Source organism: Brachionichthys hirsutus, chromosome 17, assembly GCF_040956055.1.
Source record: "Brachionichthys hirsutus isolate HB-005 chromosome 17, CSIRO-AGI_Bhir_v1, whole genome shotgun sequence".
NCBI lineage: Eukaryota > Metazoa > Chordata > Actinopteri > Lophiiformes > Brachionichthyidae > Brachionichthys > Brachionichthys hirsutus.
In genome coordinates, this window is record NC_090913.1 from 4,984,227 (window position 1) to 5,004,092 (window position 19,866).

General features: G+C 45.9%; 3 protein-coding genes across 3 annotated transcripts; 1 reads left to right on the forward strand and 2 right to left on the reverse strand.

Annotated features, from left to right (window-relative positions):
- Positions 1 to 296: 296 nt before the first annotated feature.
- hmgb2a (high mobility group box 2a) lies at positions 297 to 2,637 on the reverse strand. The gene is made up of 5 exons (XM_068751491.1): positions 2,566 to 2,637; positions 1,602 to 1,758; positions 1,365 to 1,510; positions 1,068 to 1,242; positions 297 to 927 (listed from the first exon to the last, which is right to left on the reverse strand). Exons 2-5 carry the CDS (start codon positions 1,743 to 1,745, stop codon positions 757 to 759), a joined length of 636 nt encoding a protein of 211 aa, XP_068607592.1. The 5' UTR covers positions 1,746 to 1,758; positions 2,566 to 2,637; the 3' UTR covers positions 297 to 756.
- Positions 2,638 to 4,645: 2,008 nt separating this feature from the next.
- On the forward strand, positions 4,646 to 8,484 carry pmm2 (phosphomannomutase 2). Its single transcript, XM_068751152.1, has 8 exons — positions 4,646 to 4,799; positions 5,483 to 5,594; positions 5,685 to 5,761; positions 5,854 to 5,945; positions 6,422 to 6,521; positions 7,072 to 7,147; positions 7,392 to 7,507; positions 8,348 to 8,484. Exons 1-8 carry the CDS (start codon positions 4,731 to 4,733, stop codon positions 8,450 to 8,452), a joined length of 747 nt encoding a protein of 248 aa, XP_068607253.1. The 5' UTR covers positions 4,646 to 4,730; the 3' UTR covers positions 8,453 to 8,484.
- Positions 8,485 to 9,076: 592 nt separating this feature from the next.
- On the reverse strand, positions 9,077 to 18,105 carry LOC137906416 (myotubularin-related protein 7-like). The gene is given in 16 exon segments (XM_068750677.1): positions 9,077 to 9,952; positions 9,955 to 10,076; positions 10,079 to 10,139; positions 10,800 to 10,926; positions 11,044 to 11,178; positions 12,014 to 12,214; positions 12,298 to 12,347; positions 12,467 to 12,592; positions 12,757 to 12,866; positions 12,994 to 13,126; positions 13,215 to 13,349; positions 13,919 to 14,047; positions 15,346 to 15,503; positions 16,723 to 16,885; positions 17,492 to 17,617; positions 18,082 to 18,105. Coding segments are annotated over 16 exon segments (1,959 nt in total). The 3' UTR covers positions 9,077 to 9,793.
- Positions 18,106 to 19,866: the final 1,761 nt, after the last annotated feature.

The window sequence follows — 19,866 nt, forward strand, 5'->3', positions numbered from 1 at the left end:
TTTTGTGAGGAATACTTTACCTTCGTGGGTTTTCGTATTTTGGAGCTCACCGTCTACCATTAACGGGGGCACGACAGACTAAAGTTTAACCTGTGAACCCGTTGCCTTCGTACCACAGCGGACCGCGGATCCAAACTATAAACATTCTGCCATTTAGCGACAGCCTCAGAGGTCCAGCCGAGACATTCAGCCTCAACCTAAAGCCGGTAATTCCCAGCACCACTTAAGAAATCTGCTCCTCTTTAAAACCACAAAAGATCAGCTAATGAATAAACCCAGACACCGATAAATCAATATATGAAATTTTATTACAAAATGAAAAGCCATACTACATGTTTTGGAAGTTTCTATTAAAAATGGCTGCAACCCTCTCAGAGACTACAGACAAACCCCTCGTAGTAGCAACGCATGCGCAACAGCACCGAACCGAGACAGAAGCCGAAACCATTTAAAACCGTGGCATCCCCCGCCGTCCGTACGGAACGCCAGTTCTCTCTGAAAGGACTGGAAGCTCAACTCCAGCCGCCGTTCAGATAGCAAGAACCGAGGCTACAACAAAAACAGAACCAGTCGAGCGTAAATGCTTTAGGGGGGGGGGGGGAAATGAAGACGGAACTAAGCGGGAGGGGAGGAATCTAAATCCCTGAACTTGAACAGGAACCTGTGGAGGCAGAACAGGGACAGCAGGCCAAGCCATTCGAATATCTCACACAAAAAAGAAGTGAACGCCTCGCAAAAATACACATCTCAAACTGCTTAGTCGTCGTCGTCATCCTCGTCGTCGTCCTCGTCCTCGTCGTCCTCATCTTCGTCGTCGTCGTCGTCGTCCTGCTGCTCCGCGGACTTCGGGGCAGGCCTGCCCGGACCGCCCTTCTTGCCAGCGTCGCTCTTCCCCGGACCACACTTTGCTTTGTACGAAGCAACATCCTGCAACGGAGAAATTCACCGTCACAACTCCGCGTCCCCGCTGGCGAGTCGCGCGGCCATTTCACCCAAGGCAGGATATTCATCTGGCAGATCCCTCGACGGGACAGCTCGCGAGCCCTCGTAGGTAAGAAGCGAGTCACCTTTTCATATTTTTCCTTGAGTTTGGCAGCCTTGGCATTATACGGCGCCTTGTCGTTTGCAGACTGCGTAGACCACAGCTCGCCGAGCTTCTTGGCGGTGTCGCCGATGGAGCTGCCGGGGTACTCTTCCTTGATCTTGGGGCGGTGCTCCGAGCAGAACACAAAGAAAGCAGAGCTGGACAGAAAAGGGAGACGGGGTTGACGTCGGGAAGCGGCGTCATTGCGGAGCGAACGAAACCATCGGCGTTCTTAAATGTGCTTCCTGCAGATGAAACGCAGCGAAGGAGGAGAACTTACGGAGGCCTCTTGGGAGCGTTGGGGTCTTTTTTCTTCTTGGTCTTGACACCCATCGGTGGAATGTAGCCTTTCATCTCTTCTTCATAGCGCACCTTGTCACTCTTAGCCATGTCCTCAAACTTCACCTTCTCCCTTTGTGACATGGTCTGCAAAGCATCGGAAAATAAACAGCAGAAATTCTGGCGCAGCTCATTTATTTGTGCTTTTTTTTTTTTTTTTTATTAAAAAGCAGGTTACCTTCCATCTCTCGGAGCACTTCTTGGAGAAGGCAGCGAAGCCCACGGGAACGCCAGGGTGCTTCTTCTTGTGCTCCTCACGGCACGTCGCCACAAAGTACGCGTAGGAGCTCGTCTTTCCCTTCGGCTTACTGCGGTCCTTCATGGCGGCGAAAGATCTAAATATTTTTCAAAGAAATGTTTCAGAGCCCACTCAAAAAAAAAAAAAAAAAAAAAAACCCGTGACTCATTATTTTTCGTAACTACGTAGAAAAACGCCAGTAACTCGTTAACTCTCCTCGGCCTGGATGTTTGTTTGTTCTTTTTTTTAAACGAACGCCGCCATTGATTTCAAGCAACGCGAAAGCAGTCGGAGGACATTCCAGGCAAGCAGACGCCCCAAGGCCGTTCCGAAGCTAATCGGCTTTCTGCCTCGCTGGGACAAAAAGACTCGCCACCATTTTGTATCTTCCCGCCGAAACCGCACAGCGCCAAGAGTACACAACGCTTACCCAGCCGAGCGCTGTAAGAGCCACTACTTTCCGCTTTACTCGAGCGGTATCGTCCCTCCGCCGGAGATAAACTAGTCCCGACGAAGAGTACGCGCAGAACGGCAACTTAGCGCAACTTTAACCCCTTTAGCTAAGTGTAAGCTAGCGGAGTTTGCGGAACCAAAGGTCATTTTAAATACACGTTGCGCACTTAGCGATACACGTAGAGACTGCTCGAGTTAGCGTCCAAACATCGATAAAGATCGCATCGTTTGATGCTGTGGATCAACCGGAACACCATCGCTTTGTTCCGACTGTATTAGCGTCAAAAGCAGCGTCGTGCTTTAATAATCCACGCGAGCGCACGAACGACTCTAGTCTTTTAGCATACGCACTTTAAAAAAAGAGCGTCGTCGCATCCAAAGGCAGAAATCAATAATGGTGTGTTTAGCCAAAATGAGCGGGGTACAAATGTAAACGAGAGCGTCTTCTTACCGATTACCAGAAAGACAACTTGTAAGCGACTGTAGCAGGAAGAAGGCGCAACTGTTTAGTCAGTGTCTGCGCGGTCGAACTAACTTAACTAGAAGTAATTTAACACCCCGCCCCTCGATCGGCAGATTGGTCAGACGCAAGCATTTACATTTGAACGCAGGACAGGAGACTCAAAGTCCTCCGATTGGCTGTAACGACGGGAAGTAAACCATCAAGCTAGTGTGTCGCGTCAATGCTCTGATTGGTTTAAATGGACTTTTAAACATATGGCGCTAAAGAATCAAGATCCTTCATTTGTTTGCGTCAAATTATGGTAATGTTTGCTCGGGTGTATGTGCACGTTTTAACTGTGGAAGTGAGAATTTATAAAAGATACATATTGAAATGTGATTTATTTAGTTTTTTTCTTTAGATACAGTGAAAAACATACATTATACCTCCATCATTCTTGGAGGACAAATTAGTGTAATATGGGATAAAATAATTTTATCGATCCATCCATCCATTTTCTTCTGCTTTTCCCACTTTGCGGGTCACAGGAGTTGCTGGAGCATAAGCAATTCCAAATTGTCCGTGGCGTTTGTATATTTTTCAGATTTTATTTACATTCAGCATCATGTTGAAATAACCATGGTTTGTGTGAATTCAACTAAAGAAGAACTTGCAGAAATATTTTTAATATATTAAAAAAATATTTTACATGTCTGGTTTTCTAAATGTGGGAAATGTTGTATGCTAAAAATAGTATGTTAACCTTGTTTCATGGAATAGGTAGATATTAGCAAAAATCATAATGTCACAAAAACAATAGACATAATAATATTTACATTTATGTTTGTTTTTATGTAACTTACTATATTAAGCAACAAACAATTATTGTTTTTCCCATATTTGTGAACGTGTAGAGAAAATGAAATCTCATACTATTAAAAAGATACAAATATTTCAAAGTTGTACTGAGTGACTGCGTGTGTTCAGACATCCGTTATATGAATGCAAATAATTACATAAAGTATAATGTCATTTATATAATGGCACATGGGAAAGGAAAGGAAAGCAGGAAATGGCAGCGTTGCTCACGGGACTATCCATCCATTCATTTTGTGCAGGCTCTTATCCTGTGCAGCAGACACTGGGCCGGAGGTGGAGCGTGCAACGCCACCGTTACAAGGCCGTTCACAGAAAGACACACAACCAACGACGCACCATTCGCATCTACCGGTATGTGACATTTAGTGTCACCAGTTCACCGGTGCTGCATGTGTTTCTGGAGGGAGGGAGGAAATCACGCAGACGTATGTATGAGAACATGGAAACCAAACACGGAAAGGTCCCAGGTCTGAACATGAAGTCCGAACCTTCTTGCTGCAACAGTGCTAACCGCTGCCCCACCATTCGTCTTTTGGATTCAGATCCTTATGACTCGTTTTAATGGATGCACAAAGACTCTGCTGCTTCACAATGTTTCTCCAGAAACAAGAGGAACCAGCTCCAAAATCCCTGAAACACACAGGCCAGAGAGAGAGAGAGAGAGAGAGAGCTCACCCTATTACAAGGGTCAGCACTCTACTGTTTCTGACAAATTTAAGAGCCTTTTGAGGTATTATGTTATAAAATTGATGACACAAACTATGAAAATATGTGAGGTAGATGCAGGAGACTTAACATGCTATGAGATAATGTTTCATCTGTGTCTAAGTTTGACTTGCATTGATAAAGGCTGTAATATTGATAAATAATTATTTGATCAGAATACTTTATTGAGCCCAGAGGGAAATTCTATCAGCGACAGTGCTCCACTCAACAAACTTAGAAATAAGAAAGTGAGACTGATAGAAATGTAAAATGAATACAATAGAATTTTAGTAATAATTTACTGTACCGTATTGATTGTTCTGAGAGGTGAAAACGCCTTCAATCAAACTCGAACCCGTCCAGGTGATTCTCGGTGATTCACCTCGAACCGGATGACTGTTAGAGTTCTCACTAGTCTTTTACCCATGTCGGCCACCGTAAGAAACACTCCCATGCAGCAGGTGGCGACATTACCACTCACGCTTTGTGATTCAGTGACGTCACTACAAGCGAAGAAGGCAGCGGTATCCTTGCGCCGATGGTTGTAGTTTAGTAATAGCACCGGGACTTCACAGCCGTCCGCTGACAGGATGAGTGACGTGGACTCTGCCACGCTGTGTCTCTTTGATGTGGACGGAACGCTCACGGCTGCGAGACAGGTGCGGAGCGAGTCCGTGATTTCATTCATGAAAATAAATGACAGGAAATGATCTGAGCGCAGCTGCAGCAGCATCCGGCTCCACGTTGGCCTCTGTTGTCGTCACCTTTAATCTGCTTCCGCTTTGTTGATTTAGAGGAAAATAGTTTAAACCAACGAGGAAAAAAAAACCCACAGACGTTGTTGTCCCTCAGATCTAACTTTTCTTAGTAGTTTTTTTTGTAGAATAAATTTATCTTGTTCCATACTTACCTCATAATGTTACCTAATATTTGTTCCTCAATATCTGGGTTGATTATACACCAATATTTTTGGACTTTGACACAGTCGTGTAGGATGATGCCCTCTATTTCACCACCGGATTTCATCCGGATCGGATCCAGAATGGCGTTACGATACTACATTTCAACATTGCGCTGGTGGCTGGAGAGGGGCACTGCAGAGATGCCCTTGAGCAAGGCACCGTCCCCTCCAACTTCTCCAGGCGCGCTGTTCATGGCGGTGCCCTCTCCATCCATGTTAGAGGATCCCTACATATATGCATATGTGTGGATTGTTAAAAGGGGCCCAATAGCAGTAGGGTGTAAATGATATCTTAACTTTTTCAATGCGTTTCTGTGGCTTAAAAATCAATCAATAATTGTTATTATCGATAGTTAATATAGTGTGTGTGCCCGTGTTCAGCGTGTGACTCCACATATGGCAGAATTCCTTGAGAAGCTGAGGACTCGAGTTCGGGTCGGAGTGGTTGGAGGGTCCGATCTCAGGAAAATCAAAGAGCAGCTTGGAGACGATGGTGAGACACACATGGAGCTTTTCCGTGGAAGCTTTTATACCTGTTCTTACAGTATGTTATTAGTTCAACTCGTCATGTGTATGTGTGCAGTGATCCAGAAGATGGACTATGTGTTTGCTGAGAATGGTCTTGAAGCCTATAAGAATGGACAGCTTCTCTCTGTCCAGGTAAGATTGCTTCATAGAAGAGAATGTTCTTTGAATATGACGATGATGTGACAGCGTTTAGGAACTTTACATCGTCTATTTCTCGTTGTCAGTCCATCCAGAACCAAATGGGAGAAGAGGTCCTCCAAGATCTCATTAACTTCTGTCTCAACTACATGGCCAAGATCAAACTACCTAAAAAGAGGTGAACACATAAGTCAGAGTCCTAATTTCTCTATCGCTGTTTATTTTTTATTGTTTTACTGTTACCAGTTCTTTAGGTCTGAGGCCCGGATTACAAAGCAAGATTTGTGGTTTGCGCTTCCACTCTTTCGGAAGAATCTATAAGATCTTTTGATTGTCTGTGGAAATGTTAGATCATTTATCCAAAAGAGCATTTGTGAGGTCAGGCGCTGAGAGTTGTTGACAAGGCTCGACTTACTTTATCTATTCCAGTTCATCCCAATGGTGTTTACTGGGAATGTGGCTCCAATTAACTCCAAGTCATCATTAAGTGATGACCACGAAGTGCGTGTTTGTTGTAGTTTTATTTTACATGCAAAATATTCAAAACTATAACAAGTAAGTTTAGTCCATGTGTAAAATGTGTTGAACAGTAACGGGTATTAATGATCTGATTGGGCTCAGTGAGAGTGAATTGTGACGTGTAATTGTCCACAGGGGGACTTTCATTGAATTCCGTAACGGCATGTTGAATATCTCCCCCATCGGACGCAGCTGCACGCAGGAAGAGAGGAAGGAGTTTTACGAGCTGGATCAAGTAAGAGAAAGTGCATCGATCTGTGTGTTATCAGATTTGTATACTATAAAAGAATCCATAATAGTATGGAGTGAATGAATAATGCACAATGTAGAGCGTATTTGAGTGGCCAGAAAAGTGCTATATAAGACCAATGCATAATAATAATAATAATAATAATAATAATAATAATACTCGGTCCTAGTTTAAGATTGTCGGTAGCCGACATTCGTCAGGCAGGCAGCTACCGCTAACCCTCTCGACCCGTTTGCAGCCATTGTATGTGGCTTTACTTACGGTATGAACGTCCATCCTGACTGATCCAATCACAGCCGGACGGCTCAGAGTGCAGGTCTGAACATACCCGAGATGCATTGAGGACACACGTATATATATTGTCGTATTTAACAATACAGTAAATACAATAGCAAAATAGTACATAAATACAAAATATAGTAGAAATACAATACAAATGCAATGAACATAGTTCAACCACAATGAGTACAATACGAATATAATACACACTGCAAAATTAGAGTAACTGCAGTATAAGCACACTTTTATGTTACAGAAGGAGAAAATCCGAGAGAAGTTTGTGGCCGTCTTAAAGGAGGAGTTCAGAGGAAGAGGACTGACGTTTTCAATCGGTGAGGGAACTTCTTTCACAGCCGGCATGTCGCATATCGGTCTGTTTATCAAACCAACTGAAGCTCGTTTGAGAAACACGGCGGCAGCAAGTGAGTTTCAGGCTATTGTGCTTTACACAGGCCATCTAAAAAAAAAACACAAAAACCACTTCAGACTGCAGATGATGTCGCTCACGACTGCTTGTTTACAAGTGTGATATCAATTCTCACCATCATCTTTTCGCCCTCGTGTATTTCTCCGCAGGAGGGCAGATCAGCTTTGACGTGTTCCCCGACGGCTGGGATAAGAGGTTCTCTCTGGGAATCGTTGCCAAGGACGACTACTCGACGATTCACTTCTTTGGGGACAAGACTAAACCAGTAAGTACGCGAGCTACTGCAGGCCGGCACAATCGGGGTACATCTAGAGCTAATTTTAGATCAACTCATCAAGGAGTCCCAGCAGAATCAGAGTTTGCTTATTTTGGAGTTTAAAACTCTTCCATTTGGACCGTTTTCTAGATGCCTGTCTAGATTAAAGGGACGCTCCCTGATTCCAGAGTGAAGGACTTTGGACAGAGCTCATTGCGGATGTTTTCAAACCATTAAACAGATCTCAATATTTAAGAGGAAACTAAATCTGGGAGTTTATCTTTGGGTTTAAGGCCGTTCCCAGATCCAGCTTTTTCTGATTGTCCACACGTTGTTGTCTTGTTAATGTTGTTATCACACCACTCGGTGGGTTGTGAAGACCCGTGGAGGGATGACCCCTCTTGCAGACAACCATCCTGCGCATAAATGTCTCCCTTTCATTCCAGTGGAGCCAAGGCAAATTGCAACGGCTGTGACATTGTGTTCTCCTTCACACGTGGAAATTGTAAATTGCAAGCTTTTTAGCATTCACATTAAATTCTTTCCTCACTCTGAGGGAAGCGCAGAGCTACTGTAATTGAAAGGGTTTTTTGACAAAAGATCTTCACCAGCGGCACGAAGCGATCAGTATTTAGTTGTCGATTTCTTTTAACAGCCTGCAGGAAGGATACACAAACCACGTACTAAACTCTTACCCTGTTACAGTTATTGTAGAATTGCCTGATTTGAATGAGCTGCTTGGCCTCTGGGCCATCTGGGTGATGAGTCATTTCTGAAGTGTGACTGAATCGTACAGTTTAATATGCAACGACTGTTGCCATGCTAACAAAGGTTTGTGTGTGTTTACAGGGAGGAAATGACTACGAGATCTACTGTGACCCCCGTACCGTCGGCCACGAGGTCTCCTGTCCAGAGGACACGCTGCAAATCTGTCAACAGCTCTTCTTCACATGATTCGCGCTTTGAATAAACTCAAGTTTGATCCACTGTGCGCCAACAATCTCTGAAAAATGACCTCGAGTGACGTCAGCAAGGGTAAAACTGCTGATCGCTCCATTTCTAGACTGGATAGAAGACGGCAGAACGCCGTCATCACCGTTTCTACACTGGCTCTATATTCTCTATATTCACTCTTAGCAAAATAGCACCTCCACCGACCCCAGACAGGCTGCTGGTTAATGGTTACAGTTTAGAGGTTACAGTGATCTTCAGTGTAAACAAGGGTGCAAATAATTGTCCTTTGGATTCAGGCCCTCATTACTTCTGCACGCTTGTGTGCTCTGTGAGTCATTCTAGTTTTTAGTTTTTTTTACGGCTTGTTGTGCATCTCCAGAGATGTTTTGTGGACTGGACAAATCAGATTTCTCACCAGAACAGAGGAAACTAGATTTAAATGTACGTTTGGGGGCAAGCTGTCTCTTCAACGCAGGCCGTCATGAAACACTTGAGTAACCAAACATCCTTATTCCTAGATATGCGCCTCGAGTCTGAAGGATTCTTTAGGATATCTGGTCCTTGAAGGATGAACAGGACACTGACACACAAGGAACAAAGGATTTTAATTACTATATATCCCACACACAAAGACTAAATACTCTATTTCAGCATTTGTTGTTAAAAAAAAAGTTTTTATACAAGATTCACATTTTATGCTGTTTTTTTTTTAGGATCTACACACAAGGGAAGAAGTTTGAGAGTTTGAAGACGGCGCTCCGACGAGGTTCCCTTCAGGGACAGAACTAATACTTCTCAGCGTTTACACTACCGAACAACATTTATCAGCATTTCTGCACTCGTTACTTTCTCCATCTCAGAGAAGGCTGATCCAGGGTTCAGGCTCCTCCACGTGATTTTGTAAGATCATTTTACAGAGAAATAATATTCAATTGATGCGAGCTTCTAATTTGGCCCCTCACTAAAGTGCTGATCCAGCACCTTGAACAGATGCGCTCGATTTAAGGAGATCTGACGGTTTCTCAGCACGTCTAACTGCTGCTTCCAGCGTCTTAAGATAAAATGACTGATATTTTAAAGCAAATAAAAGCCACCGCTAAGAACATGACATTCAAAAAAATGTCAAATTAAAAATGAAGTTGTTCAAATGAGTAATGTGCAGGGTTTCTCCCTTATTTACTCCCTTGGACTTCCCTCGTTGTCCCATAAAAGAAAACAAACAATCTTATTGACTTTCAGACAGTCAAGTCATAGTTTCCCTTCCGGGCGTTAGAATAAATATTTTGGGCTGATTTTCTCACCCCCCCTTGCAGCCAAGCAACACAATCCCCTTTATTTCCGTCAGGCAGTAGTAAAGGGGGCCTCATCGGAATCGAGGTCCTTTCTGTCCTCCCCGCCACTGGATGAGCGGCTGATGAGGTCGCTGCACGTGGCAAGGTCGTCGAGGTCAGGACGCTTGAGATTTATACGCACCCCTAGAGCCAGAGTGAGAGCGGGGGTTCCCTGCTTTGAGCCTTCTGATTGGCTAGCACAGAGGAAGGCGTGTGACCCTTTTCCTGTGGCGTTCCAGCGAATGAGTCAGAGCAAGTGGCGGGCGGGTTCGGCCTCAGATGGCCGGACCCTCTTCATCAGAGCGCCGCCGCCCCCCCCCCCAGGTGGTTGGCGTCGCGGTCAGGGCAGCAATCCTCTGCAAACACAAATGTGCGGAATTCAATGAGCGGTCGTCGTCTGACCGATCAGCACGGCTCGCCGACTCGTCTCTCGATATGCACGTCGAGCTTGCGTCGGACGTCAGGGACGAGGAAACGCAACTAAATCTGGCACATGGCCTCGGAGCTTTAACTCTTTGAGTGCCGTTGACGTCTGGAGACGTTTTTATGAAGCCCAAACATTCACTGCCAACCCCGACGTTGAAATCGGCCTCTCCTCAACGGCCAATAACTCCGGAACGAAAAATGGTAGGAACACACATTTTGTTCTGATGAAAGAAGAGACTTTAGTCTTTCATGTTTGGTGTTTGCATATAGTCATAATAAAGAATATTCTATGAGGCTTGGAAAAATGCGCAAAAACTGGGGCATAGAGCTGAGCTGAAAACGGGCGGCACTCAATGAGTTAATGACGCCAGCTGAGTGGGCGGTCCTTCCGTGTCCCCCCAGACAGAGAGATTTAAGTTGCCGTCACGCTGCAGGCCGAGCTGCTCCTCCGTGCCGGGGTCACCTGGGACAGGTATTCACGCTAAGTCTGGGCTGAGCCTTCTGCTCGTGTGGCGAGACGGCGGTTGAAGCTTACGTCGCGGTCGTGTCGTGTTGCCGTGGTGTCGGTGAGCGGCTCCTCCTGATGGTACCTCCTGGTGATGGGTCAGCTGCTCCTCCAGCTGCTTGGACCGTTGCCTCACGGAAGACAAGAAGTCAGCAGGCGACTGGCCGGGAGGCGTCGGCTTCTCTAGGTGGGTGTAGAGACCCCTCCACATTCTGGGCACACGCGGAGCGATGGAGCCGTTTGCAGTACGATAAGAAAGCCTCGACAAATTCAACGCTAAATACAGGAATTCTTCGGCGTGTGAGTGAGTGTTAGCTGCAGTGACTCACTTGAAGCAGTAGGGGGTGGTGTTGGGTCTTAGAACGCCTTGAGTCTGGCTCAGCTCGGCCTTATACAGAGAGTTGGAGTACTGGGCTCGGTCCTTCCATAGCTGAGGCCACACAGAATGAGTCCGCTCATGAAGCCTGTCGTCACACACACACACACACACACACACACACACACACACACACACACACACACACACACACACACACACACACACACACACACACACACACACACACGTATATGTATATATCATATTATGTATATTAAATGATCTTGACATGTAGAGTGTTCCGTGTTTTACAGACAACGTTTTACGTAAATGAACAGTCGACAGCCGATCTCAAGCATCAACGGCGGTGAAGCAGAGCAGCAATAAAATATTTGAACCGGGTCGCCTGCTGGTGCTGGAGCCAACGGGCGAGAGGCGGGGTTACACCCTGGACAAGCCGCCAGTTCCGTCGCCTACGGACAATTTAGTGGAACCAATTCACCCGGCTGTGGCGGCTGTGGCTCAGTTGGTAGAGCGGGTTGTCCAGTGATCAGTAGGTCGGTGGTTCAAATCCCAGCTCTGACTGTCCGCATGTCGAAGTGTCCTTGGGCGAGACACTGAACCCCAAATTGCTCCCAGTGGGTCTGGCAGCACCTTGCATGGCAGCAGTCGCCCACTGGAGTGTGAATGTGTGTGTGTGTGAATGGGTGAATGTGAGGCCCCTTGTAGAGCGCCTTGAGCACCGCTAAGCGGTGGAAAAAGCACTTTACAAGTGCAGTCCATTTACCCAAACTGCATGTTGTTGGTGGTGGAAGGAAGCCGGAGAGACCCGGGGAGAAACACAGAAAGGATTTGAACCTGCGACCTTCTCTCTGTGAGGTAACAGCGCTGACCACTGTGCCGCCGTGCTGCCTCGTGGATTCAGTTACTGTCAAACTAACAATGATGCCGAAGCGATGCGGGTCTTCTACTGGTAATACCTCATGTCTCTGCGCTCCTTCTGGCAGTTGCCCAGGAAGTTCCCGTAATGGCAGGAATAGGCGTGTGTGTGTATGGCGGTGAGGAAGCGCTCGTTGAACTCAAAGGCACACGGGAACTGCTCCGACAGCTGCCACACACACTCCAGGAGTTGATCGATGACAGGAGACACCTCTTTGGGGTCCCCCTCCAGGTGAGCGCACCTGCAGGGACAACACGTCACAGTCTCGCGACGTTGCTCTGCAGACGCCGTTGTTGCCGATGGAGGCCAGAGCCAGTTCCTGACCTGTGGGAGAACTTGTGTCCAAAAGAAACCCAGTCCTTCTCGATCAGCATCTAGAAAAGAGAAGAAGGAGAGGGAGGTGCAGGAAGGAGGGCGGGGCATAGAGGGATGGGAGGATGGAATCAATAACTGCAACTGGGGGTTGGAGGCTGTCAGTATTTGTGCGTATTACCATGAGTCCTTTGATGGTTCTGTAGAAGGGGTCCAATAATATAGTTGCTACAGAGCAGGCCTGGGCGGTTCTGTCCCAGCCGTCAGAGCAGTGAACCAACACACTGATACCTTCATCAGCCACTGCCTGGTAAGGGGGGGGGGGGTGAGAGCGAGAGACAACACATTGGTTTGATTCGAACTTGAACAAGTCCAGTTGATTTTTCGAACCCCCCGGACTCCACCAGAGTCATTAGCGTTTTTAAATGTGTGTGTGTGTGTGTGTGTGTGTGTGTGTCTGTGTGGACACACCCTGGAGATGAAGACACCAGCATCCAGTATGGCTTTAATGTGTTTGAGCCAACCAGAATTCTCCAGACCCCACAGGAAGTCGGCCATCGATGAAGATCTCATCTCACTTACTGAAATGGAGACGGAGAAATCGGAGAAATCCGATCAGAGCGGAGCGGCAACGTCACCGTTTCCAGTTCTCCATCTGTCACACACACACACTCACACTCACACACACACTCACACACTTCTTCTCACCATCGATGACTTTCTGCTGGCTGCTCCTCATCACGTGGATGTTCTCGATGCCGATGAACTGCAGCTTGATGTTGCCGTAGTGGTCCTCGTTCTCGTAGCCTTTACCTGCCGCTCGATTGGCCATCGCATTGAGCTGAACACGTGAACACACACACACCGTGTGATAAACAACGGCTGTGATAAAGTGTGTGTGTGTGTGTGTGTGCGTGTGTGTGTGAGACCTTGGGTCTGGTGTCCACCACGTAGATGTAGTCACTGCCGGGGTTGGACTTCATTACGGCCTGCAGCATCATCTCGTCTTCCTGACAGCGTCCGCTGAAGCCCGCCAGAGGCTGGCTGCACCGACACACCGCCGCCTGCGTCAGAAATCGCCGTTATTGTCGCGGACACCTTTTATTCTTTTCTTTTCTTTTTTTTTTTATCAGTTGCTTATTTATTTATTTATTCCCAACGTACAATTATGAGACGTATAAATCTTTCGAACTTCTTAAAGGGTAAAAGTTAATTAGCTTCCAAGCTAGACATCATTCAGACGGCTAGCCATCGCCATGGCGACTTAGCTTCCCCCATTATTACGCCTGAAAGCGGCCGTCTTCTGACACATGACCCTCCCTGTGGGACTCCTGCACCATTATCGCCTGCTGCTAGAACTCGGATCACATTTCTATCATTGTTAGTGTGAGATTTTTTTTTCAATCCCTCAATTACAAACAATTCTTTAATGATTGTTGAATTCAGATGATTCCAAAAATCGCCACCAAAATCTTGTCAAAATCTTTTTATTACTAGTTATGCAGACAGACAGAACAGCAACGAACTCAAGAAACTCTTCCGCGAGGGTGAAAACATGCTTTCCCACAATTCTCCCTGTGTGTGTGTGTGTGCGTGTGTGTGTGTGCGTGTGTGTGTGCACGCCAGAACCGACCAGTGTGTCCTGGTGGAAGTAAGACAAAGCAGGAAACCGTCCTCGACTCCTGAAGCTTGAGCTTCCGAGGACGATGGACGGCGTGGCAGACTTTGGAACGAACAACTCCGATGGATACGTGTCGCACACCTGGAACAGGACGAACACACGGCGACAGAGGCGACCTCGAGTCACACACAAATCAGGTACCGGTTGAGCAAGCCGCCATTCTGACTGCTTTTCTCCAACATGTGTGCTACAGTTAGCCATTAGAGGAGCAAAAATTCATTTTGGCAATGCAAAGCTTGCTCAGCACAAAATATATATATATATATATATCTGCCATGTGGAAAACTATCAATTGTATTCCTAACAAAAACTAAACTAAAAAGCAAATTCCTCATGAATTTAAGATTGATGATTGTCTTGTGTCAGACCCTCCCGTGAAACAAACGCAATCAGTTTATCTCACAGGTTGCCCCCCCCCCCCCATCTCTGGCCCCAGACCCCGCCCACCCATCGTGGATCAATGACCGGCACAAACTACTCAATTACTGATGAGTTTACTCTTCTGCCAGTCACTGAGGACGACGTCAGAGACATTATACTCGGTTCAAAAGACGGTGCTTGACAGTAAATTGATCAGGTCATGCTGTTATGTTGTTGAACCACTCTCGTTCACAATCAATCAATCTTTGTCTGGATGAAGGCGTCGTCCCGATCGAATTAAAAAGAGCAAAGATAACCCCAGTTCATATAAAGAAGACGATGCAGCAGTGTTTAACCACTAAAGACCCATTTCTGTGTTACCAACTTGTGCTTGAAAAGTTGCTTTACTAAGGATTAATTTAATATCTTGATAAAAAAATATATTTTATTTTTCACATCAGTGCAGCTTAAGGGAAACGCATTATCCTTACATGGCGCTCGTTCAGATACTCAGTTACTTATGTGAAAAAAATAAAATAAATAGATTCGTTATGTTAATATAACTGTGGCTGCGTGTTATTTCGAAGCAGTCTGAGCGATCGAGCGTAGATCAGATCAATCAACGGTAATTTAGGATAAGAAGCGACGTTTATGACACTGAACGAAGCTGAATGCCAGAAACATAAAGAATTTAAACAGAAAATAGTTTATAAAGTTAATAAAGCGGCTACCAACAAAACCAGAGGAAGACAGGCAAACACTGACAACGCATAATACAAATACATAAAACAAATATAGTTGATCCCTCGAAAATACAAAGAGGAACTAAAAATGTAATGTAATATAGGTCATGTGATGTTTCAGAGATAGCTCGACAGTTGTGTGTGTGTGTGTGTGTGTGTGTGTGTGTGTGTCAATCGAGCAACTTAAACTATTTAGTTCCTCTTGACAACAATTTGAATAGCAAGTCTAACTTCCATCACCACAAACACAACACAACACGTCCCAATGAGTCTGACCCTGAATTCCCGGTTGGCCGCTGTGGTGACCCAGAGGTTGTTAGGAACCCCCATCCTCTTGTAGTCGGCCATGAGGTCGAGGAAATTCCAGGACTCTTGCCTCTCCTCCTTATCCACGCTGGGATTAAAGGACAGGCAGTACAACTCGCTGTACTTCTCTGAGAGGAGAGGAGAGGAGAGGAGAGGAGAGGATCATTATTTTATACGAAGCAATTTGTACTCTATGATGAAAGTTTTGAACCTTCTATAAATAACTAGAAAAGCACTCAGAGAGCGCAGACCTCCGCCAAGCAGCTCATTTCCCTCGTAATTAGATCTACACCATCCACATGGTGATCTGGATCATCACCAAAATGTTCTAAATTGTTCTTTGTACCTTTATACACCAACCACGAGAAGTAAAAGTGACTTGATGTGTATTTGTAACAGATTGTTATCTCCGCTGAGACGAAGGTTCTGTCATCGCCGGCGTCTGTTTGTCCGTCCGTCGGGCCGTTAGCAAGATAACTCAAAAAGGGAATGTTACCAGGAACAGATTATTACAATTTGGTGATGATCCAGAAGAGATCCTGGATTCTGGATCACTTTGACATTTTCATTAACATTGCAGTCAATGGAGCTTCAAACTTTGTTCCTCAATATCTCGGTTGAGTATTGAATTCGACACAGTCATGTAGGTTGGGGGGGAGGGGGGGGGGGGTCTCTATCTCACCACCGAGTTTAATATAAAATACAAATCAACTCCGATTCACTTCTACTTTTCATGGTTGGTGTGTAAAGATACCAAGAACAATTTAGAACCTTTTGGTGATGATCCAGATCACCGTGTAGACGGTGTAGATCCAGTTAGGAGGGGAATGAGCTGCTTGGTGGAGGTCTGCGCTCGCTGAGGGCTTTTCTAGTTGAATCCATAAATGTGGTTTTCAATGTTAATGTTTTCACCTCATTCTCGATCAGATCCAGAAGACATTTTGCATGATAGTGCACATTAGTCCCCTTTATGACTGTTATTTTTGGTGAATGAATTTATGATTGGATTTTGGAAAAGCCGCCATTATAAGTAAATCCAGATTATTATTTTGTTGTTGTATCCAGGCGGGTATCCGGATCGATCTCAAAAGATCTAAATTAGACCGAGACCCATCTTCAGATGTATTTATTTTTCCATCAAGATCCATCCGGAAGTTTTTCAGTAATCCTGCTAACAAACAAACAAACGGCGTCAGAAACAAAACCTCTTTGGCCTCCGGATCTAAATCAACAATCAATAACAACATAAACAGCGCGGAACACACCTAGACCCAGACAGACGGGTGTCTGGATACACATGTTTTGCTGCGTTCACACACACACACACACACACACACACACACACACCTGGTCGTGACAGCCTGACCAACGAGGTGTAGACGTCTAAACAGTCTCTCTCCTGTCGAATGACAATCTGGAATACTCGGAAGTCCTTGCAGCGCACAATCAGCTGGCTTCCTGCAGGGACGGTGGGCGGCTTGTCCACGCTGCTGACCATGCTGTGCAGCACCTGGAGCGCATGCGCACACGCACACACGCACACACACACACACACACACATGGTCCCATTAAGCCAAACGGCGCTTCATCCAACCGAAACAGAAAACACACACACACACACACACACACACTTCATTTTCTTCATGAGGTCCCGTAGAAGAAGAAGAATGAACTGATTTTGACGCTCCATTGCCTGCAATGCTAATTTTTTTTTTTTTAAAGCGATCCAGAATCCAGAATCTCTTCTGGATCATCATCAAAATTGAATCACCTGTTTATGGTGACATTCCCAACGTTTTCTGAAAATGTCATCGAGATCCGTCCTTTTTCAGAGTTCTCTTGCTAACAGACTGACGTCAAAGAAACGCCGGCGACCACACAACCCCCCCCCCCCCCCCCCGGCGGAGGTAAAGATGCTGCATCAGCAACATTTAGTTAAACCTCCACGTTTCAGAGAATCTGTTGGGCAATTCTGCTGAAAACCACAAACTCCTCGTCACTTTGACAGAGGAAATGATTACAGGAAATGATCTTTCGGGGACAAGCCAAGCACCCCCCCCCCCCCCCCCCGGAACTTAATGGATCAAGTATTAGAGAAACTCTTCTTCCAGCTTACCCACGTCTCTTTCCGTGTCTCGGGGTCGCTCTCTACAAAGATGGTGTGCATGGCCGACAGGTAGAGCGTCCCGATGGCGGCCTTTCTCTGGCCCGACGACCGATCCAGGAGACGCACATTTTCCACCTAGGGGGGGGGGGGGGGGGGGGGGGTTTAAACACAATAAACACACAAGCACAGAAACACAACATGGGGTTAAAAAGCATTTAGGCCTCTGTCTCTGTGAACCGCTGTCGTCATGGAGACCATAATTATGGGTAGTCCTGCTCTGTGTCCTGATCGGTAGGAGGACGTGGATGGAGATGGACACCAGGAGATTGCTACGTCATCCCACCCAGCCCACATGTGCCCAGATGTGTTTCAAGAGCATCATGGCTTCGCCACCGGGTTCCGTTATCGGACACAGGTCGCACCAGACGCTGATGGAGCATCAGCTCAGCCTAATATATATAAATATAAATATATATGTGTGTGTGTGCGTGTGTCCACAGTAACAGTGAAGGGGGGGACAGGGACGGACAGAAAGACAACCCGAACATTAACGTTAAACACTACCGGAGGAGGAAACGCGGTAAACGCCGTGTTGTCACCTTGGGGGTCCGGATGTGCTCCATCACCGACAGCCAAAATGGTGGAGATGGAGACAGCCTGATTTATATCTGTTTGTTTTATCCTCGGCGGTATTTCCCTATCTCACGCCAGCCCGCGGTGCGTGTTGTGCGTTTCTGCTGGTCCAGGTTCTCCGGGGTTTTTCGTTCACGCGTATCCGTCCTTCAGCACCGCAGGTTGCTTCGACCGCTGCCCCCAGTCGAACGGGCACCCCCAGCTCCATGTCTTCTTGTCTCTTTCCTCGACGGTGCGCCACAGAAATGGGACTGCTTCCGGTTTACCTTTCAGAATAAACCCCCCGAAATGTGACGCGATGGGCGGTAACGGAGGTTTCCGATAGATATAATTGAATTTACTGCTTATGAAATGTCTAATTGTTTTCCTCTACAAGGATTAACTTGGTGTCGATGCTTATTATTATTATTATCCTCCTGTGTTAGGATAAAAGCCCCGAGCTTTTATTTTGAAATCCGGAAATCAGCGCTGCAATACATTGCATGTTTTCAAACTTGATATGACAACGTGACCCTGGAGAACAGCTCATTGTTGAGTCCTCTGCGTCCAATGGAAGAGGAAAAACTCCAAATTATTATTATTTATTATTATTATTAACATAACAAGACAGATGACAAACTCACAGTAGAGATTTCACCATTCCACATTAAAAAACAAATCACACCTAAAGAGAATCAAAAAGAGGGAAATCAAACAAGTGGGATATATTAAATCACTGCACAAATATACAGCATCCTCTATAATGTATTTAGACACTACGTACAGTGTGGTAAGGGGGTTGTGAAGACACCCCCGGGTCGGTAGGGGGCGGTAATGCCCCTCCTTCACAGAGGTGACCAGCCGCCGTGACCAAAAAGAGAAAGAAGAAGAAGAAGAAGAAGATCAAGCGAACTCTGCTTCTACCGAAACTCCCGCCACATGCCTGCTCAGTACTAAGTGACGCAACATCCGCCTGGCGTCCAACGAGCCAATGAGAGTAGACCCGCTGCTGCTGCGTCGCGAAGAGGACCAATCAGAAAGCAGGAAGTGTAAACACAGCTGAGTCGTTGACTGATTTGGCGCTACTCGGACTTTAGCGTGCGGAGGAGCGAACGCAGCGGCGAAGACTCCATTTAAGACGAGAGAAGAACCAGCGACCAACGAGCTGAGGTTATTCCGGTCGATAGTTTTATTTAACTTTTTTTTTTGTGAAGGTACGATCTCACCAAAATATTGATGTAAAAAGTAAGACGGGAAATAACTTTATCGCGGGATAGTTTCTCGGCTCTTCAGTGGAGTTTGTTTTCCGTCTAAAATACAATGGCCGGCTGCTGTTCTAACGTAATATCCCGATCAGTATGTCCTTCGTGTTACTGGTATTTATCGTGCTAAGCTAATGCATAATGTTGTGTTTTTATGGAGACGTCGTGTGTTCCGTCTTGGCGCCACTTTGCAGCCGGATGATCCTTTGATGCGTCGCTAAATTTAAGCGGAAGCGTTTTTGGCTAACTTTAGAGACATTGCTTGTTTATGTAATGAAAAATGTTGCATCGAGTTTTACGCGATTTTCTTTAGAGTCCAAACAGCGTTTTACTGAAGCGTTATGGAAACGATTCCTTCGCTCAGAGCAGCCACGCGTGGACAAACGTTGGTGGTCGAATAGAGATTATATAATATTTATTGCTCTGCGTTTTTATTCTGCCGAAGAGGTTAAAATCATTGGTTAGCAACAGTAATCTGAGAACTCTCAATCAATGACAGTCTCAAATCGT